The 27,949-nt window shown below is 45.1% G+C and overlaps 3 protein-coding genes and 1 pseudogene across 4 annotated transcripts; all 4 read left to right on the top strand.

Moving 5' to 3' along the window:
• The first annotated feature begins 14 nt into the window (after positions 1-14).
• Positions 15-2,976, top strand: LOC114429920 (centrosomal protein of 55 kDa-like; annotated as a pseudogene).
• A 3,859-nt stretch (positions 2,977-6,835) lies between these two features.
• Positions 6,836-10,337, top strand: LOC114429799 (mitochondrial ubiquitin ligase activator of nfkb 1-A-like). The gene is made up of 6 exons (XM_028398445.1): positions 6,836-6,873; positions 7,368-7,446; positions 8,995-9,154; positions 9,445-9,532; positions 9,613-9,968; positions 10,083-10,337. Exons 3-6 carry the CDS (start codon positions 9,032-9,034, stop codon positions 10,302-10,304), a joined length of 789 nt encoding a protein of 262 aa, XP_028254246.1. The 5' UTR covers positions 6,836-6,873; positions 7,368-7,446; positions 8,995-9,031; the 3' UTR covers positions 10,305-10,337.
• A 4,335-nt stretch (positions 10,338-14,672) lies between these two features.
• On the top strand, positions 14,673-18,307 carry LOC114429803 (mitochondrial ubiquitin ligase activator of nfkb 1-A-like). Of its 2 annotated transcripts, none has more exons than XM_028398450.1 (6): positions 14,673-14,688; positions 15,248-15,326; positions 16,881-17,040; positions 17,331-17,418; positions 17,499-17,854; positions 17,969-18,307. In XM_028398450.1, the coding sequence occupies exons 3-6, from the start codon at positions 16,918-16,920 to the stop codon at positions 18,167-18,169; spliced, it is 768 nt and encodes a 255-aa protein (XP_028254251.1). In that variant the 5' UTR covers positions 14,673-14,688; positions 15,248-15,326; positions 16,881-16,917; the 3' UTR covers positions 18,170-18,307. The 2 variants fall into 2 exon arrangements, with proteins under 2 accessions (XP_028254251.1, XP_028254250.1); XM_028398449.1 differs by lacking the exon at positions 14,673-14,688 and adding an exon at positions 14,716-14,753.
• Positions 18,308-24,702: 6,395 nt separating this feature from the next.
• LOC114429919 (mitochondrial ubiquitin ligase activator of nfkb 1-A-like) lies at positions 24,703-26,087 on the top strand. Its single transcript, XM_028398524.1, has 4 exons — positions 24,703-24,927; positions 25,213-25,300; positions 25,381-25,718; positions 25,833-26,087. Exons 1-4 carry the CDS (start codon positions 24,703-24,705, stop codon positions 26,052-26,054), a joined length of 873 nt encoding a protein of 290 aa, XP_028254325.1. The 3' UTR covers positions 26,055-26,087.
• Positions 26,088-27,949: the final 1,862 nt, after the last annotated feature.

Raw genomic sequence — 27,949 nt, 5'->3', positions numbered from 1 at the left:
AGATCGAAGCAGCCATGGCCTTTAAAGGCTTTTTCAGCAAGTTGGGCTTCAAATCTAGCAGCTCTTCCTCTAAACTCAGGAAGAGCCACCTGAAGAAGAAGCTTGATGAACTGCTGGAGGTAAAGTCTTTGTCTCTGGGTTCATTTGCATGTCAGCTTCTGGGCTGTTTTTGTTTGAATTTTAATGTGCGGTGTCGGTTATTTCAGGTCAGTCTGCTGGTTCAAGAGCAGGAACTGGAGCAGGAACTGGAAAGTCTGCGACAGCAGCTGTCAGCCAAAGGAGAGGTATGTGCACACATGACAGCTCTCTGCACTAACATAAGGTTACAAAAATCACATATATATTCAAGTGTATCCATCAGAAAATGCTCAGTACACACATCCAGTGTTTGGACGCCCTGAGGCAGCACTTGTCTTCTCAGAAACAAATGTTGACACAAACACAATTCAGATTTTAAATATTTTTGTTTCTCCTTTCAGAATGGACAAGAACCTCCTGGAGACTCTGCATCAGTGCAAGAGCAGTTGAGAGATGTAAGCCTAATAATTTGATTGATTGTTTATTTAAATAAGTGAAAAAAACCTGGACTCAGTTTGTCTTTATTGGCGTGTGTGTCTCACCACCAGGCTCAGGAGAAGAACCTGCAGCGGCTGGTGTATGACCAGCAGAGAGAGGTCTACATCCAGTCCGTCCTTGCCTACGCAGCGGAGCTGGCACAGCAGTTGGCCCAAGCAAAGCGGCAACAACCCAAGCAAGGGGCCACTTCAGAGGGTGATACTGCTCTCATATAATTTTCTACAATAATAAAGTACATGGAAAGCTTCTAGGAAAGTGTAGTTAACAAGTACTTAATTTTGTTGGCCATGTAATAGGCTATGAAATATAGTTAGAAAGATTTAGGCATGTAAGTCCTACATACTGGTTGTGCTGTAAAGCTCCTGCATAATATATGTTGGTCAATTGCTTACTAACATTTCTTTTTTTAGCTACTGCAGGTCCAGAAAAGGAACCTCAGCTCAGCTTAGGGGTGCAGAGAGACCTCGAGGGCCAAAACGCTGAGGTTACTAGAACCCAGCAGGAGCTCAGTGCACAGAGGAACCAGGTAAATGCTGCATTATTTCATGTAATTATGAAAGTGAAGTTCTGTTGCCCTTGAATCCATGAATGCATATATTGGCCTCTTCTGCAGCTTTGGTGAGAAAATGTTTACATCTTCACAGATTTAGGGACATTGCCTCTGTTAAAAGATTTTGACCCTGAATCAGAATAGAGCAGCTGCAGCTAGAGCACTGAACATGCATATTCTGTGGATTCAGTCATCTTTATAACTGACCTGTAGAAGTCTTTTTCAGAACTGAGCTGACAACAAAGAAAACATCATTCTGCAAATTGTGTTTTTTTCGCTCTGCAGACCGTGAAGGCTCAGGCTGAGCTGCAGTCTCAGAAGGAGCAGGTCACCAGGCTCCAGGTGGAGCTGTTAGTGCAACAGAGGAAGTACGAGGACAAGTGCAGCGAGTTGTCATCCTTCCTGAGGAAGCATGAAGAGAAGAGCAAAGAGCTGGAGGAAGCCAAAATGCAGCTCCAGGCAGAGAGACTTGGCAACAGGTAAAGCTGCTGGCTCTGGTTGACGTCGGATCAATAAGGTTTCACGCTGAGCTGCTAACATGTCATCAATCGGCAATTTTACCTCCTCTCATTAATACTAATGCCAAAAACTAATGTTGTACTGACCTTTGAATTAACACTCCCTCTGGGATTAATACAGTATCTAAAATAAAAAAAAAAAACAAAAAAAAAAACAAACAATGTGTCCAGGCATGCAGCAGAACTGGAGAGTATGGACATCAGACTGGAGGAAGAGAGGAAGAGGTCTGCTGAACTTCTGCTGCAGGTGAGCATGAATTCACTGTTTACCTCCACTAACTAAAGTTAATAAGATTAAGAACCCGTTATTTGTCCCACAATGGGGAAATTGCATTGTTGCAACAGCGCAGATAGGGTAAATAAAAGTACCTACAAAGACACAATACAGATAGATGGATACAGTTAAAGAATGAGAGGAACATATTGCACAGGTGGGTGGAGGTAGGAGTGGTTTGTAGATTAAACCAAAGTCTGCTCAGACTGAATAAAAATACAAATACAGCACTGTAAATGTCAAACAAAATCATCCTTCACTAAATAAAATGAGGATGTCTGCATTTTAGATACAATCTAGTTCCATGTTCTAATATACAGCAGCATTGTAGGCACTATACAAAATTTGCCCTAATATCTGGCCTTCAACAGGTAAATATGCTGCAGAAGTCTCTTCTGAACCGAAATGGAGACGAGAGGAGAATCGCTGCCCTGGAACAACAGGTAACACTCTCTTAATTATAGCACACACCTACAAAAAGACCTGTCAAATAGAAGAAGAGGAGATGGCAGCATTCTCTTAAACGTACGCCTGTTCATACTTGTGGTTCTGCCTCTTAAGATCCAGATTTCTGCCAAGGACTTTGCAAATGAAAAAAAATGATCGTCAGAGCATTCAGCACCAGCTACATAAAGTGCTGAAGGAGCTTCACAAGACCCAAGATCAGATTTCTAATCTGGAGTCTGCTGTAAGTGTTATGTGATCTATAGTATCATCAATATGAAGTCAAACCCTCATGACTCTCATGCCATTTTCTTTGCTTTCTAACAGTAGAGTAGTAGAGTATTCCACTGTCCTCTTGGAATGTGCATATTATGTTGCTCTACAAGTGCATTTGTTTTTTCCTATTTCAGATGCAGCCTAATGCTCGCTCTTCAGAGCCCAGCTCGTACAATAATTTTGAGCGCCTTACTACTGACCCTGGCCCCACATCGCCATGGAAATACGTCAACCTCCTGGAGACGACTTTCTTGGAGTGCCCATATTGTCAGGCCCAGTATCCCGCCAGCCGTCACAGGGAGCTTCTGGATCACATTGACGACTGTTATGATAAGTGAAAGCATGTCGTTTTCTCACCGGGCGCCTCAGTGCAGATCAGCACCGCCACCATCACAAACATTTCTTCTATATGTAGCTGTCAGAGTGACTTTATTGAACTTAATTGATAAATGTTAAAAATAAAATTCATATATTTATTAAAAAGCTATTTTCGTTTGTTTTCATTGCACTATAATGTGTTAAAAATAAGAGTCCAAGAGGATCTACCGGTATTTAATTTCCAAACGGACCAACGTTCATTGATAGACAGATTGTTATTACCGATGCACTGAGAATGACACGTGGAAGAAACGGACCGCCTTAAAACTGATATTTGAAGAAGATGAAGAAATGCTGAGGAATTCTTCACTGTGTTTAGTCAAGACTGTTTTAGAAGATTGGTTGACCTCCCCCAGAGCTACGAGGCCAATGAGGTTCGTAAGTTAGAGGAAAATTCATAATACGTTTGTCACTGTTTGAAGCTACTTAGCATTTGAAGGACAGTAATGTGAGGCAGGAGAGCTGCAGTGACTGACTCTGCTGTGTACTACTGTGCTCTGCAGCCCACAGTGACAGGAAACAGCTCAACTCTGTACAAAAACCTGTGGAGCAAAGACAACACAATACTCCACAGCGTCCACTAGAGGGACTCACACACTGTCACAGCTCCAGCTGCTTCCTCCTTTGTTCAGTGTGTCCTTCACCTTCTCTCCTCTGTTATCTGCAGTCAACTAAAGACAGACAGTTTTAACAAAGTGTGCATTCAAGAAATGAGTTTTAGATACATTCTAGGATCAGTATTTTGAGCAGTAAAACCAACATCATGTCACCAAAACATCCATCCAGAACTTTGAGTCAGAGCTGATCTACACAAAGTGTCCTTGTGTTTCAGTGCAGCCACAGTTGGTCACATCTTTCTTTAAAATCTGATCGGCCTCTGTGGGACTGGACCAGTCTGGTTTCTCTTATATCTGAATCTGAGGGTGTTTTCACACTTGGTCCCCTTCAGCCCTCTAAACAAACAGATCCATGACTCAGCATTTTTTCCACATACGTGAATACTCCAACTGTACCCAGGCCCCTTTAAAACAAACCTAAACTACCCAGAATTCAGTGCACTGGGGGTCTGAGAGCTCTAGAGGACCTGGTGTGAACAGAAGGAGGACTGAGGCCCCAACTACCTTGAACTGGACCAGAAGCTGGTCCTCTTTCAATAAACTCACAGTGTGAACACAAAAAGAACTGAGACCTGTTTCTGTTGGTCCACTTAAAGAGGACTGAGTTCAGTTCTTTGAAAAGGTACCAGCTGTGAAAAGACAAAAGACACTTCTTTGAGGCCTCAGGAGTCAGAGTTCACCTGAGGAATCCCACAGGGACCTTTAGTGGGTCCATTTCTCTGTCGACACGTCTCCTGGGGTTCATACTCACACACACATTTCATGGTATGCTGATGATGCACAAATGTACACACCTGAAGAACAAACGTCTTGCATTGGGACACATCTATTGTTGATTCAGAGTAAAAGTATGAAGGGTGTGGATGTGGATTCTCCATCACTGGCTACAAAGACAGGAGCAGAGGTCACCTGGGCCACATGGCATTCCAGGATGGCTCCTCAAAGCACTGACCAGCTCTCAGAGGTCCTCACTGACATCTTCACCCCTCCCTGCTACAGAAGCTGCTCTGCTGCAGACCACAGGTCTCTAACAAGTGCTGAAGACAGTAGAGCACATCACTGGCTCTCACCTGCCTTCCCTGCAAACCACCTTCATTACTCATCACTCAGGAAAACACAGAAAACCCTCAGAGACCCCACACACCTCAGCTACACACTCTTTTCACTGCAGGATCTACCAAAGCATCCGCACATGGACTAGACCCAGAAACAGCTTCTTGTCCTCAGCCATCAGACTCTTGAACCAGCAGATCCACCACACGCATCTCCCCGTCAGAGGAACACAGAAGCTCACAGAGGACAGGTCCTCCTTCAGTCTGAGCTCCCTGGATGATGATGCTGCAGCATCACTGTCATCTCTACAGCTTCCATCAGCCTGAATGGAAACAGAGCACAGCAAGAGGCCGAGCTACACAGCTGAATATGAAAGTGTAACGCACTATGGGGCCATAGATGTAATAAAGCAACAAAAGTAGCTTCGGCTATGGAGGCTGAGTGTGTGAATAAGACACCAAAGAAAATAATAGAGCTCAAATAAATATATTATTGTCATGTAATAAGCAGATATGCAATAGGACAGTAACAGCAAGTTATGAATGATAATAAATGTATTTATTACTATGTAATATATATAAACAGGTATTCAGTAATAATATGCACAATAAACAATCCAAACTGTGATGACAGAAGGTCACTCTGCAGTTCTGTCCATATTTCAGTTCATTCAGGAAACAATAGTTCATTCAATGTTCCAAAAAAAGGTTTGAGTTCAAGAAAAAAAAATGGGGAAAACTCAAATAGGTCCGTAGTAGGAGGCCAAAAAAAAGGTTTTTATAATCCTACAGCGTCACAGGGTGATCGGGCAGCTCGCCATGTTGAACTGGATTTCAAGCTAAAGGAAAAAACCTGACCTAAACAAGGTCAAACACACACATTAAAATTCAGTATGAATGAAATGATCTTCCATCAAGAAAGTAAATAAATACATCCATACATAACGATGCATAATGATGAATAAATAATACCATCAATGCTATTGGTCATACAGCATATAACGCTCAGGTTATTTAATGATAACATTTATAAATCAATCATTCAACTTTCAAGCTTTGGGTAAAGGTGAAGCTAATGATGCACTTTATAATAAATCAAATTAAATCAGCAATAAGCTAATCACAGGTTCATAACATTTAAATGTTTAGGTAAACAAACAATTTGTTTGTGCATGTCGATGGGTCAGTTCAGAAGCACCATAGGCCGGTTTGGCTTTAACCACAAAAGCAACAAAAACTATACAAAACGAACAAAACAACCAATAATAAAGAATTCAGTCGATATTCTAACACTATGCCGAACGTTCGGCCATAAAAGTAACACAAATAGCACGGTCTATTAAAATAAAGACCGGTATTAACAACGTTAGCTTAGCCATTAGCCTAGCGGTTAGCCTATAGGCTTTGTGAATGACCGCGGCACCGCATTCGATAATAAACCAAAGTTCGCAGGGTCAATAAATGACTCGCCGCTGAGTGGATATTTACGGAGATGATTTAGATTCAATCGGCGCGGTTCGTTTGGGTCATGAAGCACTTTAATCGTTACTTTTGCCAGAATGCTAACCGGAGCACGCCAAGCACAGGGACGGCAGCGGCCATGGAGCGAGAGGAAACGCGGGGTTGTGCCCCGGAAGTTAAAGGGACACACCCCGCCACAATAAAGCGGTGACAGGAAGTGAGACGCTGTCTGTGTTATGTGGGTTGCAAAAGGCTGCATGTTGGAGTGAAGAGCTGCTGTGTTCTCTCTGGTGTTCATTCAGCACAGCTGGAAATAATGCTCCTCATTAGTACTCAGTGCACCACCACCTCCATCCTTCTTTGCTACCGAGTCAGGGTTAGGGAGTTGGCCCCGGAGGACACCGCCCTTCGGCCCTGGAGACCGCTCTCCCCTGTGTTGCCGACAACAGTCTGGATCAGGACAGGAACGGCTAACAGCAATCATATATACTGTAGGAGCCATAGATGGTGGCAGTGCAGCTGTTTTGTTATAAAAAGGCAGCTTTATTTATATAATTTATTTAGAAACAGATGCTCACTGCATTCTATGACGTGGTTATTTAAGAGTCCCAGCTGCTCATCTAAAGCGTCATGTTACCATGGAGACAGAGAGCGGTTCAAAGGTACGTGTCACTCAGCTTTTTGTTGTGTAGTTGTTCAGTAGTTACAGGACAGAAGCAGACATATAGTGAGTACTTTGTTGTGACTTTATGGTGTGGTTTTGTGCTTGTGTTGACATTTTTTTACATTTGATCGAGTGCTTCTTTGACTGTTGTGGTCTTCGACTGTAGAGGGCGCTAGCCGCTGGTAGGACCTTTGTTGCTTGTAACAAACTTAAATCAACAAATTGCTCTCTGTGTTTTATCTTGTATCTATTGGGAGGGATGCCTAAGATAAAAACATGTAAGTTCTAGTTCAATGTTGATTTGTAGGATTTCCTGCATTATTTCTACAATTTCTGTCCAAAATTCTTTCATCTTGGTGCAAACTGCAACAATTCTCTGCCCTGCATTTAACACACACGTCTAAAACATTTGTATTGAATTTACTTAATCTTGCAGGAGTCAAACTCTCATCAACCATTTATATTTAGACATACAACGTATTAATAATACTGAATTCAGTTTTAGTTCATAAATGCATATTGACTGTTGGTAATTCGTTGTATGTGTTTGTTTTCAGTTTCACACTTTCCAATAAACCTGTTGAGACGAGCGGACTGTCGTCAGAGTCTTAGAAGGAAGACTGGAGCAGACATATAGTGAGTAATTTGTTGTTTGTCGTATGGTTGTCATGGTGATGGGGAATATTTGCGTCACGTGGTGTAGGTGGTGACAACCGGATTCTATTAAAGGGGCACTCACTCACCGTCACAGGTGTTAGGAGGAGAGAAGAAGCTGGGTGGCCACAGTTTTTGTTGACCGCAGCGTGTCGTAACATAACGCAGCACATCATACCGTAACCATAGCGCACACCTTTGCACGTTCATCACCGGGTTATTCTTTTGGTTTATGTTTTCATCTCCCCAATGCAGCGTTTTATCCCATGTCCATGTACTATATCAAACCTCATCAAGAGGCAGAAGGCCTCATTTCACATTAGGCTACAGCGCCTCATACAGAGAGGCAGGGCCCATCTCTCCTCTCATCTGGGACTTTGGAGCTTTGAGGAAGCCGCTATATATACTGCTGCTGTTTAGCTATGTGCAGCTCCTTGTCTTCCGCTGACAGACACAGACAGTGGCATTCTGCTAAAAACAGGTATATGAGCCACAGAGCTGTACGAACCCCTGGAAGATCCATACATTCATATATTATAATATATGAGTGACACATGGTGCTAGAGCAGGCTGTCCTACTGATGAAGTCCAAAACAGGCATTAAATGGCACCAAAACATCCCCAGAAGCTGGCATGTGAGCCACAGATCGCCACATGCCACTAACACAGTCAGACATGGCACTTTGAGATCGCCACATGCCACTTCATCAAGCGAGGCAGGCCAAATGCCACTTTGGGGTAGACCGACAGGATACGGATTCTCATTTAACTGGACTTTTAACACAGACAGTGTGTCAAGTAACAACAAGTGTGGCCAAGTTTACAAGTTATTGTTAAAGTGAGTTTAGTTTAGGGCTGATTGTTAAGGAAATAACATGTAACCACTCAGTAATAGTTAGGGCCCGAGCACCGAATGGTGCAAGAGCCCTATTGAAACCTTAGGGATTACTACCCAACAGGAAGTCCGCCATTTTGACTTTTGTGGCCATTTTTTGCCTATTTGTCACCCTGCTACAAAACTTTTCACGCCTCGCATACTTCATCCAATTGGGCTGAAATTCACTGTGTCCACTCAGGACACCATAGGGAACAGACGCATTCCAAAACTCTTACAAAAGAGTTACGGTGTGGCGGGGGCGTGGCCTCAAAGTTGACCATTTGCCAATACAAAGAAACACAGTATTTTCTGCCATACCTCCAACATACTTCATGCAATGTGGACAAAATCTTACAGTACTGCTATGGACCCGAGTCTGAACAGATGCTAATATGATGACACGGTCATAGCGCCACCTCCCAGCAGGAAATTTCTCTTTTAAACATGTTTTTGTTCTACGTCTCTGGAAATGAGAGGAGAGAAGAGCATAGGACAGGAAACTGCAATGGCCCTGCGGGTCGCAAGGTGCGCGAGGGCCCGCAATGCTGCTTGCAGCTTTAATTTCCACCTGCTGTTGGTTCGGAGTTGAGTACATGGCTAAGATGCAGGAAGATGCATCTCACAGTCCTCTTACATGTTTTATGTTTGTGCAGGATTGCTCTTAGGACCGTGACAGGGCATCCAGAGGAAATGGCGAAATTCTGTCTCGGTTTTTCACTGACAGAGGCACTGTGTCTTGGGGCCGGCTTGGCTGTTTCAGGCCTTTGCTACTATATGTATAGAAAGAAGAAGAAGACAGCAGATGAGCTTGATGTGAGTAAGAATGTATTTCATTAACATTATATAGCAGTAGTCTGCAAAGTGAATTGCGGTTCTGACTGCTAATACTTACAGAGGGACTGTTGCATTCAGTGCATGCTGACAGCTCACTAGTCTCTGACAAAGAAGTACACCATGCAAAAATGCTTGAGAAAAGCTCTCCTACTTGTTTAACTAAAATCCTTTGCAGCCCTTTAACATGTTGTTGGTGATGGTCATGCAGTGTAATGTGCAAGTTTGTAAAACCTCCATGTGCCATCTGACTATGTGTGTGTCATATTCAGAATGCCTCCCACATCAACATAGATGGAAACCTTAAAGACACTTTGGAGGTTACACCAGGAGCACGTTTGCAGTATGCTGTTGTTGAAGGTAACCAGAACTGGATCAATACAAACAAGTGATGATTATGTATTTCCACTTCATACTGTATGTTTGTGTATATATTGTAGGTGTTGTGGAGCCTGTAGGCGAGCCACTGAGGAGTCAGTGTCATGAAGACATTGTTGGTGTGGTGCACAAAGTGGAAGTCACAGAGCCCAGGCTGGGATTGAGCAGCCTTTACTCTGCTCTTTTCAAGAGTCATGATAAGCCAGTCTTGCACAAACAAGTGACATCGGTGCCCTTCGTATTAAGGGGTTCGGATGGGACTGCAGTCCAAGTCCATTGTCCACTGAAGGCCTCTGGACTGAACATGGAGATGTTGTACAAGAGGTTTCTCCAGGTCAGCCATGGATTCAGTGTTCTTGGATGGTATTTCAGCGGGGTGAAGTCCTACAGTCGACTGGAGACCGAGGAAATGCTTAGAGTCAGTTACCAATGCTCGTTATTTTAATAGTTAATTCACAACAAAATGTCTGTTGCTTATCACTAATAATTTACATAGTAACAATATATTATGAAAATATGCACCTTTTTTCAGGTGGGCACACGTGTTACTGGTGTAGGCCAGCTGACGCTGGACCCAGATGGCACCCTGAATCTTAGACCCCCTTCTGATGGATCTAAGTACTTTCTGAGCATGGCAGACTATGACACTTTACGAAAACAATACAGCGCTGCGACCAAAGCGTGGAAGCGTTTTGCTGTTATATTTGCTTTAGCCGGTGCAGCGGCACTCTACCTACATGGAAAGCTTCGCTGACAGCGTGACAACGAAAGGAGGGAATCCTGTTGAAGATGGGGAAAATAATCAGGAGAACATCTGTCATCTGCCTCTCTCAGCCATGTAACCGTATACTGTGGAACTGTGGACATGCTGCTGCTACACCTGCTACCAAGCTCTGTCACAACATTTGATGTTATGATTTTATTCTTTTTATGATTTTAATTTCCTTCTTAATTGAGTGTTTTAAAATGTTTTATTCTGTGATTTTATCTTATGTAAAGCACTCTGAATTGCCTTGTGTATGAATGGTGCTATATAAATAAAGCTTGCCTTGCCTCCAATTGTACTGTAAATATCTGGCCATGATGTTCTGTGTCAGTAAAGTATCTCTCTTAATGAGGATAAGATAAGATAAGATAAGATAAAACTTTATTAATCCCGAAGGAAATTCTTGTGCCAGAGGTATCAAGTTACATTAAATGCAGTTAAGTACAGAGTATAAGAGTATAAGTGTCACTATAATCCAAAATAAGAGTACAGTACGCAGTATGAGCACAATATATGATACATGGATACAATATGGAGATGTAAGGTGCTAAGTAAACATAAATATAGACCAGTGGAGGGAATGACAGTGATGCCTGACATGATTATCTAGCGCTTCTCCCTACAGAAAGGGGAGGAGTTATACAGTCTGATGGCCACTGGCAGGAAGGACCTCCTGTGGCGTTCTGTGCTGCTCCTCAGTAGTCTCAGTCTACCGCTGAATGTGCTCCTGTAGGACAGCAGTGTGTCGTGCAGGGGGTGAGACGTGTTGTTACGAATACTGAGGAGTTTCCTCAGTATCCTCCTCTCCGTCACCTCCACCACAGACTCCAGCTCCACTCCCAGCACCGAGCCAGCCTTCCTAATGAGCTTGTTGAGTCTGTTGGTGTCGGCCGCCTTCATCCTGCTGCCCCAGCACACTACAGCGTAGAAGATGACGCTGGAGACCACCGAGTGGTAAAACATCTGCAGCATGGTCTGGCAGACGTTAAAGGACCTGAGTCTCCTCAGTAGATACAGGCGACTCTGTCCCTTCCTGTATATTGCCTCTGCGTTTGTGGACCAGTCCAGTTTGTGGTCAATGTGGACACCCAGGTATTTGTAGCTGTCCACAATGTCCACGTTGGTACCCTTGATGCTGACCGGGTTTGGGAGTGTCTGGTGCTTCCTGAAGTCCACCACCAGCTCTCTTGTCTTTGTGACATTCAGCTGCAGGTGGTTCTGTCCGCACCACTCCACAAAGCTGTCCACCACACTCATATACTCCGCCTCCCGACCTCTGCTGGTACAGCCCACAATGGCAGAGTCATCCGAGAACTTCTGCAGGTGGCAGGACTGTGAGCAGTGTCTGAAGTCCGATGTATAGAGTGTGAACAGGAATGGAGACAGTACCGTGCCCTGGGGTGCCCCCGTGCTGCTCACTATCGTGTCCGAGACGGTGTTCCTCAGCCTCACAAATTGTGGTCGACCTGTAAGATAGTTAGTGATCCAGGTGACCAGTGGGGTCTCTACCTGCATGTCCAGGAGCTTCCTATTCAAAAGGGCAGGCTGCACGGTGTTAAACGCACTGGAAAAATCAAAGAACATGATTCTAACAGTGTTACCTGCCTCCTCCAAGTAGGTGTGTGCTCTGTGCAGCAGGTAGATGATGGCGTCCTCCACTCCAATACGGGGCTGGTAAGCAAACTGCAGGGGGTCCAGCGATGGTTCCACAACAGCACGCAGGTGTTTCAGGACCAGCCTCTCCAGAGACTTCATCACATGTGAAGTCAGAGCAACTGGTCTGTAGTCGCTGTGTGTGCTCGGATGTTTGGTCTTGGGCACAGGAACAAGGCATGTTGTCTTCCACAGGGCAGGGACAGTCATCAGGCTCAGACTCAGGGAGAAGATGTGCTGGAAGACCCCACACAGCTGTGTGGCACAGTCCCTGAGTACTCTGGGGCTGAGTCCGTCCGGTCCTGCAGCTTTTCCCGGTCGTAGGCGACTGAACTCCCTCCTCACATCTTCTGTGGTGATGGTAACTGTGGACACAGAAGAGCAGAGAGAGAGATCTGATGGGGGAGGGTGGGGGGTTGTTAATGGGAGGTGGGGTAAGGGGGGCAGGGTGATGTTATTGATGGGGAGGTGAGACTGGTTAGTGTGGTTAGGGGGAGGGGGAGGAGGAGGAGGTACATTGTTGTTATCGACAGGTGTTAATGGTGCATCACAGGGGGGGGGGGGGGGAGGGTGGTCAGGGAGTGGACTATCAAACCTGTTGAAAAACAGGTTCAGCTGGTTGGCCTCCTGCAGATCTCCATCCATCAGCTGGTCGGAGATCCTATTGTGGCCGGTGATGGTTCGCATACCACTCCATACCTCCCTCAAGTTGTTCCGGGCAAGTTGGCTCTCCAGCTTCCTCCTGTAGCTCTCCTTGCCCTCTCCAATCTTCTCCCTCACCTCTGCCTGGGCCCTCCTCATCTCCTCTCTGTCTCCACTCAAGAAGGCTGTCTTCTTTCTGTTGAGTGATGCCTTGATGTCCTTTGTCACCCATGGTTTATTGTTTGGAAAGCAGCGTATTGACCTGGTGGGGATTAGAGAATCTGTACAAAAATTAACATATTCTGTGATACAGTCTGTGAGTGTGTCTACATCCTCACCGTGGGTGTCACAGAACACATCCCAGTCAGTCACCTCAAAACATCCCTGCAGGGTCTCCAGGGCTTCCGGTGTCCACCTCCGTACAGTTTTGGTGGTCACCGGCTGCCGCTGTACTGCTGGTATATACTGGGGTTTGAGGTGGACTAGGCTATGGTCTGATCTGCCCAAGGGAGGGAGAGCTATGGAGCTGTATGCCTCTTTAACATTAGCATACAGTAAATCTAGAGTTTTATTTTCTCTTGTTTTACAGTCCACAAACTGCTTGAAAGTGGGCAGAGTTGATTTCAGATTAACACGGTTAAAATCGCCAGAAATCGCTATGAAGGCATTAGGGTGCTGGGTCTGAAGCCTCGCGGTCACAGAGCTGATGACGTCAGTAGCCCGCGACGCCTCAGCCGAGGGAGCGATGTAAACAACGAGTACAATGGCGTGAGAGAACTCTCTGGGCAAATAATACGGACGTAGACTCACCGCTAGCAGTTCAATGTCCGGGCTGCACACACGCTCCTTTACCGTAACGTGTCCCGGGCTGCACCACCGGTTGTTCACGTAGAGCGCCAGTCCCCCTCCTTTCTTCCTGCCGCTCTCGGTGCAGTTCCTGTCCGCCCGTACCAACTGAAAGCCGGCTAAACTCACGGTAGAGTCCGGTATGTTTGCGTGCAGCCACGTCTCTGTAAAGCACATTACAGACGCCTCACGAAACACACACTCGCTCTTTGTGCGAGATGTTAACTCTTCCATCTTACCCAGTGATCTAACATTACCCATGACGATAGAAGGAAGATACGGCTTGTATCTTCTTTTCCTCAGCTGTCTTCTTTTGCCCCCTCTGCTTCCACGTTGTTTCCTTCTTAGTTCTTTGGGGATTTCGTGTCGCTGGCCATACATCCCGCTGTGCTGGAGACTCATCAGCTGATCCCTGGTGTAAACAATGGAGCCCTGGCGTGTTTCCGTCACGGCCGAGACGCGGCATGATAAAAGTGCTCCAAAAGCGACGAAGACCACGAAGAAAGTCCGAAAAAGACGCATTATTGCAGTGCCTGACCGCTTATACTTCGATTTAGTACGAAGTAGAGTGTGTAGAGTAGGAATAAATTACGAAAAACAACTTAATACACCCGCGGTGTGCGGAGCTTCTCTGGCTGGCTGCTACCGCGAGGCCGCGCCGGAAGCTATGTTTCACTTGTTACCGTTTGCTACTCCATTCATTTAAAAAGAGAAATTCCACATTCTAACTGTTTACAGGTAGTCTGAAAAGAACAGAACACAATATAGGGGGATGCTCTAAAACCAAGAATCCAACCAACTCATTAAACGTATAAAATGATGAAGATAACACATCGCTTTTGGTTATCCTAACTCCCCTGGATACCTCCACACAATAACATATTTTCTGGGTTTCAGAAAACATGATCAATGGTCTTACCCAGAAACCTAGATAAAAGTTTACACTATGCTGATAGAGCCTTTTAACAGCAAGCAATGCTGCCCTGGAGACTGCTCTCCCCTGTGTTGCCGACAACAGTCTGGATCAGGACAGGAACGGCTAACAGCAGTCATATATACTGTAGGAGCCATAGATGGTGGCAGTGCAGCTGTTTTGTTATAAAAAGGCAGCTTTATTTATATAATTTATTTAGAAACAGATGCTCACTGCATTCTATGACGTGGTTATTTAAGAGTCCCAGCTGCTCATCTAAAGCGTCATGTTACCATGGAGACAGAGAGCGGTTCAAAGGTACGTGTCACTCAGCTTTTTGTTGTGTAGTTGTTCAGTAGTTACAGGACAGAAGCAGACATATAGTGAGTACTTTGTTGTGACTTTATGGTGTGGTTTTGTGCTTGTGTTGACATTTTTTTACATTTGATCGAGTGCTTCTTTGACTGTTGTGGTCTTCGACTGTAGAGGGCGCTAGCCGCTGGTAGGACCTTTGTTGCTTGTAACAAACTTAAATCAACAAATTGCTCTCTGTGTTTTATCTTGTATCTATTGGGAGGGATGCCTAAGATAAAAACATGTAAGTTCTAGTTCAATGTTGATTTGTAGGATTTCCTGCATTATTTCTACAATTTCTGTCCAAAATTCTTTCATCTTGGTGCAAACTGCAACAATTCTCTGCCCTGCATTTAACACACACGTCTAAAACATTTGTATTGAATTTACTTAATCTTGCAGGAGTCAAACTCTCATCAACCATTTATATTTAGACATACAACGTATTAATAATACTGAATTCAGTTTTAGTTCATAAATGCATATTGACTGTTGGTAATTCGTTGTATGTGTTTGTTTTCAGTTTCACACTTTCCAATAAACCTGTTGAGACGAGCGGACTGTCGTCAGAGTCTTAGAAGGAAGACTGGAGCAGACATATAGTGAGTAATTTGTTGTTTGTCATATGGTTGTCATGGTGATGGGGAATATTTGCGTCACGTGGTGTAGGTGGTGACAACCGGATTCTATTAAAGGGGCACTCACTCACCGTCACAGGTGTTAGGAGGAGAGAAGAAGCTGGGTGGCCACAGTTTTTGTTGACCGCAGCGTGTCGTAACATAACGCAGCACATCATACCGTAACCATAGCGCACACCTTTGCACGTTCATCACCGGGTTATTCTTTTGGTTTATGTTTTCATCTCCCCAATGCAGCGTTTTATCCCATGTCCATGTACTATATCAAACCTCATCAAGAGGCAGAAGGCCTCATTTCACATTAGGCTACAGCGCCTCATACAGAGAGGCAGGGCCCATCTCTCCTCTCATCTGGGACTTTGGAGCTTTGAGGAAGCCGCTATATATACTGCTGCTGTTTAGCTATGTGCAGCTCCTTGTCTTCCGCTGACAGACACAGACAGTGGCATTCTGCTAAAAACAGGTATATGAGCCACAGAGCTGTACGAACCCCTGGAAGATCCATACATTCATATATTATAATATATGAGTGACACATGGTGCTAGAGCAGGCTGTCCTACTGATGAAGTCCAAAACAGGCATTAAATGGCACCAAAACATCCCCAGAAGCTGGCATGTGAGCCACAGATCGCCACATGCCACTAACACAGTCAGACATGGCACTTTGAGATCGCCACATGCCACTTCATCAAGCGAGGCAGGCCAAATGCCACTTTGGGGTAGACCGACAGGATACGGATTCTCATTTAACTGGACTTTTAACACAGACAGTGTGTCAAGTAACAACAAGTGTGGCCAAGTTTACAAGTTATTGTTAAAGTGAGTTTAGTTTAGGGCTGATTGTTAAGGAAATAACATGTAACCACTCAGTAATAGTTAGGGCCCGAGCACCGAATGGTGCAAGAGCCCTATTGAAACCTTAGGGATTACTACCCAACAGGAAGTCCGCCATTTTGACTTTTGTGGCCATTTTTTGCCTATTTGTCACCCTGCTACAAAACTTTTCACACCTCGCATACTTCATCCAATTGGGCTGAAATTCACTGTGTCCACTCAGGACACCATAGGGAACAGACGCATTCCAAAACTCTTACAAAAGAGTTACGGTGTGGCGGGGGCGTGGCCTCAAAGTTGACCATTTGCCAATACAAAGAAACACAGTATTTTCTGCCATACCTCCAACATACTTCATGCAATGTGGACAAAATCTTACAGTACTGCTATGGACCCGAGTCTGAACAGATATATATGCTAATATGATGACACGGTCATAGCGCCACCTCCCAGCAGGAAATTTCTCTTTTAAACATGTTTTTGTTCTACGTCTCTGGAAATGAGAGGAGAGAAGAGCATAGGACAGGAAACTGCAATGGCCCTGCGGGTCGCAAGGTGCGCGAGGGCCCGCAATGCTGCTTGCAGCTTTAATTTCCACCTGCTGTTGGTTCGGAGTTGAGTACATGGCTAAGATGCAGGAAGATGCATCTCACAGTCCTCTTACATGTTTTATGTTTGTGCAGGATTGCTCTTAGGACCGTGACAGGGCATCCAGAGGAAATGGCGAAATTCTGTCTCGGTTTTTCACTGACAGAGGCACTGTGTCTTGGGGCCGGCTTGGCTGTTTCAGGCCTTTGCTACTATATGTATAGAAAGAAGAAGAAGACAGCAGATGAGCTTGATGTGAGTAAGAATGTATTTCATTAACATTATATAGCAGTAGTCTGCAAAGTGAATTGCGGTTCTGACTGCTAATACTTACAGAGGGACTGTTGCATTCAGTGCATGCTGACAGCTCACTAGTCTCTGACAAAGAAGTACACCATGCAAAAATGCTTGAGAAAAGCTCTCCTACTTGTTTAACTAAAATCCTTTGCAGCCCTTTAACATGTTGTTGGTGATGGTCATGCAGTGTAATGTGCAAGTTTGTAAAACCTCCATGTGCCATCTGACTATGTGTGTGTCATATTCAGAATGCCTCCCACATCAACATAGATGGAAACCTTAAAGACACTTTGGAGGTTACACCAGGAGCACGTCTGCAGTATGCTGTTGTTGAAGGTAACCAGAACTGGATCAATACAAACAAGTGATGATTATGTATTTCCACTTCATACTGTATGTTTGTGTATATATTGTAGGTGTTGTGGAGCCTGTAGGCGAGCCACTGAGGAGTCAGTGTCATGAAGACATTGTTGGTGTGGTGCACAAAGTGGAAGTCACAGAGCCCAGGCTGGGATTGAGCAGCCTTTACTCTGCTCTTTTCAAGAGTCATGATAAGCCAGTCTTGCACAAACAAGTGACATCGGTGCCCTTCGTATTAAGGGGTTCGGATGGGACTGCAGTCCAAGTCCATTGTCCACTGAAGGCCTCTGGACTGAACATGGAGATGTTGTACAAGAGGTTTCTCCAGGTCAGCCATGGATTCAGTGTTCTTGGATGGTATTTCAGCGGGGTGAAGTCCTACAGTCAACTGGAGACCGAGGAAATGCTTAGAGTCAGTTACCAATGCTCGTTATTTTAATAGTTAATTCACAACAAAATGTCTGTTGCTTATCACTAATAATTTACATAGTAACAATACATTATGAAAATATGCACCTTTTTTCAGGTGGGCACACGTGTTACTGGTGTAGGCCAGCTGACGCTGGACCCAGATGGCACCCTGAATCTTAGACCCCCTTCTGATGGATCTAAGTACTTTCTGAGCATGGCAGACTATGACACTTTACGAAAACAATACAGCGCTGCGACCAAAGCGTGGAAGCGTTTTGCTGTTATATTTGCTTTAGCCGGTGCAGCGGCACTCTAACAACACGGAAAGCTTCGCTGGCAGCGTGACAACGAAAGGAGGGAATCCTGTTGAAGATGGGGAAAATAATCAGGAGAACATCTGTCATCTGCCTCTCTCAGCCATGTAACCGTATACTGTGGAACTGTGGACATGCTGCTGCTACACCTGCTACCAAGCTCTGTCACAACATTTGATGTTATGATTTTATTCTTTTTATGATTTTAATTTCCTTCTTAATTGAGTGTTTTAAAATGTTTTATTCTGTGATTTTATCTTATGTAAAGCACTCTGAATTGCCTTGTGTATGAATGGTGCTATATAAATAAAGCTTGCCTTGCCTCCAATTGTACTGTAAATATCTGGCCATGATGTTCTGTGTCAGTAAAGTATCTCTCTTAATGAGGATAAGATAAGATAAGATAAGATAAAACTTTATTAATCCGAAGGAAATTCTTGTGCCAGAGGTATCAAGTTACATTAAATGCAGTTAAGTACAGAGTATAAGAGTATAAGTGTCACTATAATCCAAAATAAGAGTACAGTACGCAGTATGAGCACAATATATGATACATGGATACAATATGGAGATGTAAGGTGCTAAGTAAACATAAATATAGACCAGTGGAGGGAATGACAGTGATGCCTGACATGATTATCTAGCGCTTCTCCCTACAGAAAGGGGAGGAGTTATACAGTCTGATGGCCACTGGCAGGAAGGACCTCCTGTGGCGTTCTGTGCTGCTCCTCGGTAGTCTCAGTCTACCGCTGAATGTGCTCCTGTAGGACAGCAGTGTGTCGTGCAGGGGGTGAGACGTGTTGTTACGAATACTGAGGAGTTTCCTCAGTATTCTCCTCTCCGTCACCTCCACCACAGACTCCAGCTCCACTCCCAGCACCGAGCCAGCCTTCCTAATGAGCTTGTTGAGTCTGTTGGTGTCGGCCGCCTTCATCCTGCTGCCCCAGCACACTACAGCGTAGAAGATGACGCTGGAGACCACCGAGTGGTAAAACATCTGCAGCATGGTCTGGCAGACGTTAAAGGACCCGAGTCTCCTCAGTAGATACAGGCGACTCTGTCCCTTCCTGTATATTGCCTCTGCGTTTGTGGACCAGTCCAGTTTGTGGTCAATGTGGACACCCAGGTATTTGTAGCTGTCCACAATGTCCACGTTGGTACCCTTGATGCTGACCGGGTTAGGGAGTGTCTGGTGCTTCCTGAAGTCCACCACCAGCTCTCTTGTCTTTGTGACATTCAGCTGCAGGTGGTTCTGTCCGCACCACTCCACAAAGCTGTCCACCACACTCATATACTCCGCCTCCCGACCTCTGCTGGTACAGCCCACAATGGCAGAGTCATCCGAGAACTTCTGCAGGTGGCAGGACTGTGAGCAGTGTCTGAAGTCCGATGTATAGAGTGTGAACAGGAATGGAGACAGTACCGTGCCCTGGGGTGCCCCCGTGCTGCTCACTATCGTGTCCGAGACGGTGTTCCTCAGCCTCACAAATTGTGGTCGACCTGTAAGATAGTTAGTGATCCAGGTGACCAGTGGGGTCTCTACCTGCATGTCCAGGAGCTTCCTATTCAAAAGGGCAGGCTGCACGGTGTTAAACGCACTGGAAAAATCAAAGAACATGATTCTAACAGTGTTACCTGCCTCCTCCAAGTAGGTGTGTGCTCTGTGCAGCAGGTAGATGATGGCGTCCTCCACTCCAATACGGGGCTGGTAAGCAAACTGCAGGGGGTCCAGCGATGGTTCCACAACAGCACGCAGGTGTTTCAGGACCAGCCTCTCCAGAGACTTCATCACATGTGAAGTCAGAGCAACTGGTCTGTAGTCGCTGTGTGTGCTCGGATGTTTGGTCTTGGGCACAGGAACAAGGCATGTTGTCTTCCACAGGGCAGGGACAGTCATCAGGCTCAGACTCAGGGAGAAGATGTGCTGGAAGACCCCACACAGCTGTGTGGCGCAGTCCCTGAGTACTCTGGGCTGAGTCCATCCGGTCCTGCAGCTTTTCCCCGGTCGTAGGCGACTGACCCCCCTCCTCACATCTTCTGTGGTGATGGTAACTGTGGACACAGAAGAGCAGAGAGAGAGATCTGATGGGGGAGGGTGGGGGGTTGTTAATGGGAGGTGGGGTAAGGGGGGCAGGGTGATGTTATTGATGGGGAGGTGAGACTGGTTAGTGTGGTTAGGGGGAGGGGGAGGAGGAGGAGGTACATTGTTGTTATCGACAGGTGTTAATGGTGCATCACAGGGAGGGGGAGGGGGAGGGTGGTCAGGGAGTGGACTATCAAACCTGTTGAAAAACAGGTTCAGCTGGTTGGCCTCCTGCAGATCTCCATCCATCAGCTGGTCGGAGATCCTATTGTGGCCGGTGATGGTTCGCATACCACTCCATACCTCCCTCAAGTTGTTCCGGGCAAGTTGGCTCTCCAGCTTCCTCCTGTAGCTCTCCTTGCCCTCTCCAATCTTCTCCCTCACCTCTGCCTGGGCCCTCCTCATCTCCTCTCTGTCTCCACTCAAGAAGGCTGTCTTCTTTCTGTTGAGTGATGCCTTGATGTCCTTTGTCACCCATGGTTTATTGTTTGGAAAGCAGCGTATTGACCTGGTGGGGATTAGAGAATCTGTGCAAAAATTAACATATTCTGTGATACAGTCTGTGAGTGTGTCTACATCCTCACCGTGGGTGTCACAGAACACATCCCAGTCAGTCACCTCAAAACATCCCTGCAGGGTCTCCAGGGCTTCCGGTGTCCACCTCCGTACAGTTTTGGTGGTCACCGGCTGCCGCTGTACTGCTGGTATATACTGGGGTTTGAGGTGGACTAGGCTATGGTCTGATCTGCCCAAGGGAGGGAGAGCTATGGAGCTGTATGCCTCTTTAACATTAGCATACAGTAAATCTAGAGTTTTATTTCCTCTTGTTTTACAGTCCACAAACTGCTTGAAAGTGGGCAGAGTTGATTTCAGATTAACATGGTTAAAATCGCCAGAAATCGCTATGAAGGCATTAGGGTGCTGGGTCTGAAGCCTCGCGGTCACAGAGCTGATGACGTCAGTAGCCCGCGACGCCTCAGCCGAGGGAGCGATGTAAACAACGAGTACAATGGCGTGAGAGAACTCTCTGGGCAAATAATACGGACGTAGACTCACCGCTAGCAGTTCAATTTCCGGGCTGCACACACGCTCCTTTACCGTAACGTGTCCCGGGCTGCACCACCGGTTGTTCACGTAGAGCGCCAGTCCCCTCCTTTCTTCCTGCCGCCCTCGGTGCAGTTCCTGTCCGCCCGTACCAACTGAAAGCCGGCTAAACTCACGGTAGAGTCCGGTATGTTTGCGTGCAGCCACGTCTCTGTAAAGCACATTACAGACGCCTCACGAAACACACACTCGCTCTTTGTGCGAGATGTTAACTCTTCCATCTTACCCAGTGATCTAACATTACCCATGACGATAGAAGGAAGATACGGCTTGTATCTTCTTTTCCTCAGCTGTCTTCTTTTGCCCCCTCTGCTTCCGCGTTGTTTCCTTCTTAGTTCTTTGGGGATTTCGTGTCGCTGGCCATACATCCCGCTGTGCTGGAGACTCATCAGCTGATCCCTGGTGTAAACAATGGAGCCCTGGCGTGTTTCCGTCACGGCCGAGACGCGGCATGATAAAAGTGCTCCAAAAGCGACGAAGACCACGAAGAAAGTCCGAAAAAGACGCATTATTGCAGTGCCTGACCGCTTATACTTCGATTTAGTACGAAGTAGAGTGTGTAGAGTAGGAATAAATTACGAAAAACAACTTAATACACCCGCGGTGTGCGGAGCTTCTCTGGCTGGCTGCTACCGCGAGGCCGCGCCGGAAGCTATGTTTCACTTGTTACCGTTTGCTACTCCATTCATTTAAAAAGAGAAATTCCACCTTCTAACTGTTTACAGGCAGTCTGAAAAGAACAGAACACAATATAGGGGGATGCTCTAAAACCAAGAATCCAACCAACTCATTAAACGTATAAAATGATGAAGATAACACATCGCTTTTGGTTATCCTAACTCCCCTGGATACCTCCACACAATAACATATTTTCTGGGTTTCAGAAAACATGATCAATGGTCTTACCCAGAAACCTAGATAAAAGTTTACACTATGCTGATAGAGCCTTTTAACAGCAAGCAATGCTGCCCTGGAGACCGCTCTCCCCTGTGTTGCCGACAACAGTCTGGATCAGGACAGGAACGGCTAACAGCAATCATATATACTGTAGGAGCCATAGATGGTGGCAGTGCAGCTGTTTTGTTATAAAAAGGCAGCTTTATTTATATAATTTATTTAGAAACAGATGCTCACTGCATTCTATGACGTGGTTATTTAAGAGTCCCAGCTGCTCATCTAAAGCGTCATGTTACCATGGAGACAGAGAGCGGTTCAAAGGTACGTGTCACTCAGCTTTTTGTTGTGTAGTTGTTCAGTAGTTACAGGACAGAAGCAGACATATAGTGAGTACTTTGTTGTGACTTTATGGTGTGGTTTTGTGCTTGTGTTGACATTTTTTTTACATTTGATCGAGTGCTTCTTTGACTGTTGTGGTCTTCGACTGTAGAGGGCGCTAGCCGCTGGTAGGACCTTTGTTGCTTGTAACAAACTTAAATCAACAAATTGCTCTCTGTGTTTTATCTTGTATCTATTGGGAGGGATGCCTAAGATAAAAACATGTAAGTTCTAGTTCAATGTTCATTTGTAGGATTTCCTGCATTATTTCTACAATTTCTGTCCAAAATTCTTTCATCTTGGTGCAAACTGCAACAATTCTCTGCCCTGCATTTTAACACACACGTCTAAAACATTTGTATTGAATTTACTTAATCTTGCAGGAGTCAAACTCTCATCAACCATTTATATTTAGACATACAACGTATTATAATACTGAATTCAGTTTTAGTTCATAAATGCATATTGACTGTTGGTAATTCGTTGTATGTGTTTGTTTTCAGTTTCACACTTTCCAATAAACCTGTTGAGACGAGCGGACTGTCGTCAGAGTCTTAGAAGGAAGACTGGAGCAGACATATAGTGAGTAATTTGTTGTTTGTCGTATGGTTGTCATGGTGATGGGAATATTTGCGTCACGTGGTGTAGGTGGTGACAACCGGATTCTATTAAAGGGGCACTCACTCACCGTCACAGGTGTTAGGAGGAGAGAAGAATTGGGTGGCCACAGTTTTTGTTGACGCAGCGTGTCGTAACATAACGCAGCAACTCATACCGTAACCATAGCGCACACCTTTGCACGTTCATCACCGGGTTATCTTTTGGTTTATGTTTTCAGCTCCCCAATGCAGCGTTTTATCCCATGTCCATGGTACTATATCAAACCTCATCAAGAGGCAGAAGGCCTCATTTCACATTAGGCTACAGCGCCTCATACAGAGAGGCAGGGCCCATCTCTCCTCTCATCTGGGACTTTGGAGCTTTGAGGAAGCCGCTATATATACTGCTGCTGTTTAGCTATGTGCAGCTCCTTGTCTTCCGCTGACAGACACAGACAGTGGCATTCTGCTAAAAACAGGTATATGAGCCACAGAGCTGTACGAACCCCTGGAAGATCCATACATTCATATATTATATATATGAGGTGACACATGGTGCTAGAGCAGGCTGTCCTACGATGAAGTCCAAAACAGGCATTAAATGGCACCAAAACATCCCCAGAAGCTGGCATGTGAGCCACAGATCGCCACATGCCACTAACACAGTCAGACATGGCACTTTGAGATCGCCACATGCCACTTCATCAAGCGAGGCAGGCCAAAATGCAACTTTGGGGTAGACCGACAGGATACGGATTCTCATTTAACTGGACTTTAACACAGACAGTGTGTCAAGTAAACAACAAGTGTGGCCAAGTTTACAAGTTATTGTTAAAGTGAGTTTAGTTTAGGCTGATTGTTAAGGAAATAACATGTAACCACTCAGTAATAGTTAGGGCCCGAGCACCGAATGGTGCAAGAGCCCTATTGAAAACCTTAGGGATTACTACCCAACAGGAAGTCCGCCATTTTGACTTTTGTGGCCATTTTTTGCTATTTGTCACACCTGCTACAAAACTTTTTCACGCCTCGCATACTTCATCCAATTGGGCTGAATTCACTGGTCCACTCAGGACACCATAGGGAACAGACGCATTCCAAAACTCTTACAAAAGAGTTACGGTGTGGCGGGGGCGTGGCCTCAAAGTGACCATTTGCCCATACAAAGAAACACAGTATTTTCTGCCATACCTCCAACATACTTCAGCAATGTGGACAAAATCTTACAGTACTGCTATGGACCCGAGTCTGAACAGATATATATGCTAATATGATGACACGGTCATAGCGCCACCTCCCAGCAGGAAATTTCTCTTTTAAAACATGTTTTTGTTCTACGTCTCTGGAAAATGAGAGGAGAGAAAGAGCATAGGACAGGAAACTGCAAGGCCCTGCGGGTAGCAAGGTGCGCGAGGGCCCCGCAATGCTGCTTGCAGCTTTAATTTCCACCTGCTGTGGTTCGGAGTTGAGTACCATGGCTAAGATGCAGGAAGATGTCATCTCACAGTCCTCTTACATGTTTTATGTTTGTGCAGGATTGCTCGTAGCCCGTGACAGGGCATCCAGAGGAAATGGCGAAATTCTGTCTCGGTTTTCACTGACAGAGGCACTGTGTCTTGGGGCCGGCTTGGCTGTTTCAGGCCTTTGCTACTATATGTATAGAAAGAAGAAGAAGACAGCAGATGAGATTGAATGTGATGTAAGAATGTATTTCATTAACATTATATAGCAGTAGTCTGCAAAGTGAATTGCGGTTCTGACTGCAATACTTAAAGAGGGACTGTTGCATTCAGTGCATGCTGACAGCTCACTAGTCTCTGACAAAGAAGTACACCATGCCAAAATGCTTGAGAAAAGCTCTCCTACTTGTTTAACTAAAATCCTTTGCAGCCCTTTAACATGTTGTTGGTGATGGTCATGCAGTGTAATGTGCAAGTTTGTAAAACCTCCATGTGCCATCTGACTATGTGTGTGTCATATTCAGAATGCCTCCCACATCAACATAGATGGAAACCTTAAAGACACTTTGGAGGTTACACCAGGAGCACGTCTGCAGTATGCTGTTGTTGAAGGTAACCAGAACTGGATCAATACAAACAAGTGATGATTATGTATTTCCACTTCATACTGTATGTTTGTGTATATATTGTAGGTGTTGTGGAGCCTGTAGGCGAGCCACTGAGGAGTCAGTGTCATGAAGACATTGTTGGTGTGGTGCACAAAGTGGAAGTCACAGAGCCCAGGCTGGGATTGAGCAGCCTTTACTCTGCTCTTTTCAAGAGTCATCAACAAGTGACATCGGTGCCCTTCGTATTAAGGGGTTCGGATGGGACTGCAGTCCAAGTCCATTGTCCACTGAAGGCCTCTGGACTGAACATGGAGATGTTGTACAAGAGGTTTCTCCAGGTCAGCCATGGATTCAGTGTTCTTGGATGGTATTTCAGCGGGGTGAAGTCCTACAGTCGACTGGAGACCGAGGAAATGCTTAGAGTCAGTTACCAATGCTCGTTATTTTAATAGTTAATTCACAACAAAATGTCTGTTGCTTATCACTAATAATTTACATAGTAACAATACATTATGAAAATATGCACCTTTTTTCAGGTGGGCACACGTGTTACTGGTGTAGGCCAGCTGACGCTGGACCCAGATGGCACCCTGAATCTTAGACCCCCTTCTGATGGATCTAAGTACTTTCTGAGCATGGCAGACTATGACACTTTACGAAAACAATACAGCGCTGCGACCAAAGCGTGGAAGCGTTTTGCTGTTATATTTGCTTTAGCCGGTGCAGCGGCACTCTACCTACATGGAAAGCTTCGCTGACAGCGTGACAACGAAAGGAGGGAATCCTGTTGAAGATGGGGAAAATAATCAGGAGAACATCTGTCATCTGCCTCTCTCAGCCATGTAACCGTATACTGTGGAACTGTGGACATGCTGCTGCTACACCTGCTACCAAGCTCTGTCACAACATTTGATGTTATGATTTTATTCTTTTTATGATTTTAATTTCCTTCTTAATTGAGTGTTTTAAAATGTTTTATTCTGTGAATTTTATCTTATGTAAAGCACTCTGAATTGCCTTGTGTATGAATGGTGCTATATAAATAAAGCTTGCCTGCCTCCAATTGTACTGTAAATATCTGGCCATGATGTTCTGTGTCAGTAAAGTATCTCTCTTAATGAGGATGTTTCACTTGTTACCGTTGCTACTCCATTCATTTAAAAAGAGAAATTCCACCTTCTAACTGTTTACAGCAGGTCTGAAAAGAACAGAACACAATATAGGGGATGCTCTAAAACCAAGAATCCAACCAACTCATTAAACGTATAAAATGATGAAGATAACACATCGCTTTTGGTTATCCTAACTCCCCTGGATACCTCCACACAATAAACATATTTTCTGGGTTTCAGAAAACATGATCAATGGTCTTACCCAGAACCTAAGATAAAAGTTTACACCTATGCTGATAGAGCCTTTGTAACAGCAAGCAATGCTGCATTCACACTATACTGGATCTTTAAATGTGGTGAAATACCTATCCTGGCATTCCAAGAGGCAAAGCTGAAGTGGGGAACAACAGTAAATTTAGTATAAAGTACAGCAGCATGGAGTGACAAGGAGTATGGTCGAGCTTCTGATGGGAAAACCTGGCAAAGATGCTCTAGATAGACAGGGACAGTACTAGCTCTGTAAAGTTCCTGGTAAACCCAGAACAATCTCCATTCATCACTGGTATTAATGTATCACTCTTGTTGCCAGGAGGTGGACACAAGTGTTGTTTTGACAGGCATTCATCATATTCCTTTGTGCCTGACGGTAATACATTGAATGTTTAGCATCATATCATGAAAGAAAATGGTCATCCACCTCTGAATCAGGGAGGGAGCTCTGTGTCACAGTGACATGAGATGATCTTACAGCATATGTGGTACATAGACCCCTGTGTACCTGCCTGTGCCTCCACATCAAATGGCAGCTGATAAGATCAGAGTTCAGGCCATTTTTTCATATAGGTACAAACGCTTGGTGGCAGCAGCACCTGGTGTCTGAAAAGACCTCTAGTGAGTCATCAAGTGTACTATTTCTGTCATCTCTAACCAGCAATGAGTCAACATTGACAACACATAGATGAAAAGGAAAAACAAGTGTGTGTGTGGAGGTGAAGGAGGCAGTACAAGGTGAAGAGTGTGACATCAAGCCTGGTTTAGGGTGAAAAAAAGGAGCAGGTGGATGACACAGGATCCCATTATTACCCTGTTCAGGCATTGGCATGCCTCGCTTGCTGAAGTAGTATGTACCGATCTCAAAGTGCCATGTCTGGCTGTTTGGTGCCATGTCTGACTGTTTTAGTGGTATGTGGCGATCTGTGGCTCACGTGCCTCTGTTTTAAGCAACATGCCATTTTGCTGGAGGCTGTTTGATGGCATTTAGTGCCCGTTGTTGGACTTTATCGCTTAGACAATCTGCTGAAGCACTATATGTACCACTCACATGGCGTTTGGACCGATGTGTCAGCGCGGGTGTTTAGTGGTATGTGCCGCTTCGTTGCTCCGCCACAGTTATGGGATGTTTTGGTGCCATGTAATGGCCGTTTTGGAGTTCATCAGTTTGACAGTCTGCTCTAGCACGTTTGTATGTTGCCCACCTGTGGCTACCCCAATTGGGCACTTACCAAAAGCCACAAAACAAGAAGGAAACATCTCCATTCCAT

This window comes from Parambassis ranga, unplaced genomic scaffold (genome assembly GCF_900634625.1).
Source record: "Parambassis ranga unplaced genomic scaffold, fParRan2.1 scaffold_21_arrow_ctg1, whole genome shotgun sequence".
Lineage (NCBI taxonomy): Eukaryota > Metazoa > Chordata > Actinopteri > Ambassidae > Parambassis > Parambassis ranga.
Note: the sequence above shows the minus strand (reverse complement) of the source record. Positions and strands in the feature narration are given on the sequence as shown.

Bases quoted from the DNA above. Each gene is read 5' to 3' on its own strand.
- LOC114429799 (XM_028398445.1), top strand. From the start codon at position 9,032: ATGGCGAAATTCTGTCTCGGTTTTTCACTGACAGAGGCACTGTGTCTT. The intron at 9,155-9,444 runs GTGAGTAAGAAT...TGTCATATTCAG, and splicing joins AGACAGCAGATGAGCTTGAT to AATGCCTCCCACATCAACAT. The intron at 9,533-9,612 runs GTAACCAGAACT...TATATATTGTAG, and splicing joins GCAGTATGCTGTTGTTGAAG to GTGTTGTGGAGCCTGTAGGC.
- LOC114429803 (XM_028398450.1), top strand. From the start codon at position 16,918: ATGGCGAAATTCTGTCTCGGTTTTTCACTGACAGAGGCACTGTGTCTT. The intron at 17,419-17,498 runs GTAACCAGAACT...TATATATTGTAG, and splicing joins GCAGTATGCTGTTGTTGAAG to GTGTTGTGGAGCCTGTAGGC. The intron at 17,855-17,968 runs GTCAGTTACCAA...ACCTTTTTTCAG, and splicing joins AGACCGAGGAAATGCTTAGA to GTGGGCACACGTGTTACTGG.
- LOC114429919 (XM_028398524.1), top strand. From the start codon at position 24,703: ATGGCTAAGATGCAGGAAGATGTCATCTCACAGTCCTCTTACATGTTT. The intron at 25,301-25,380 runs GTAACCAGAACT...TATATATTGTAG, and splicing joins GCAGTATGCTGTTGTTGAAG to GTGTTGTGGAGCCTGTAGGC. The intron at 25,719-25,832 runs GTCAGTTACCAA...ACCTTTTTTCAG, and splicing joins AGACCGAGGAAATGCTTAGA to GTGGGCACACGTGTTACTGG.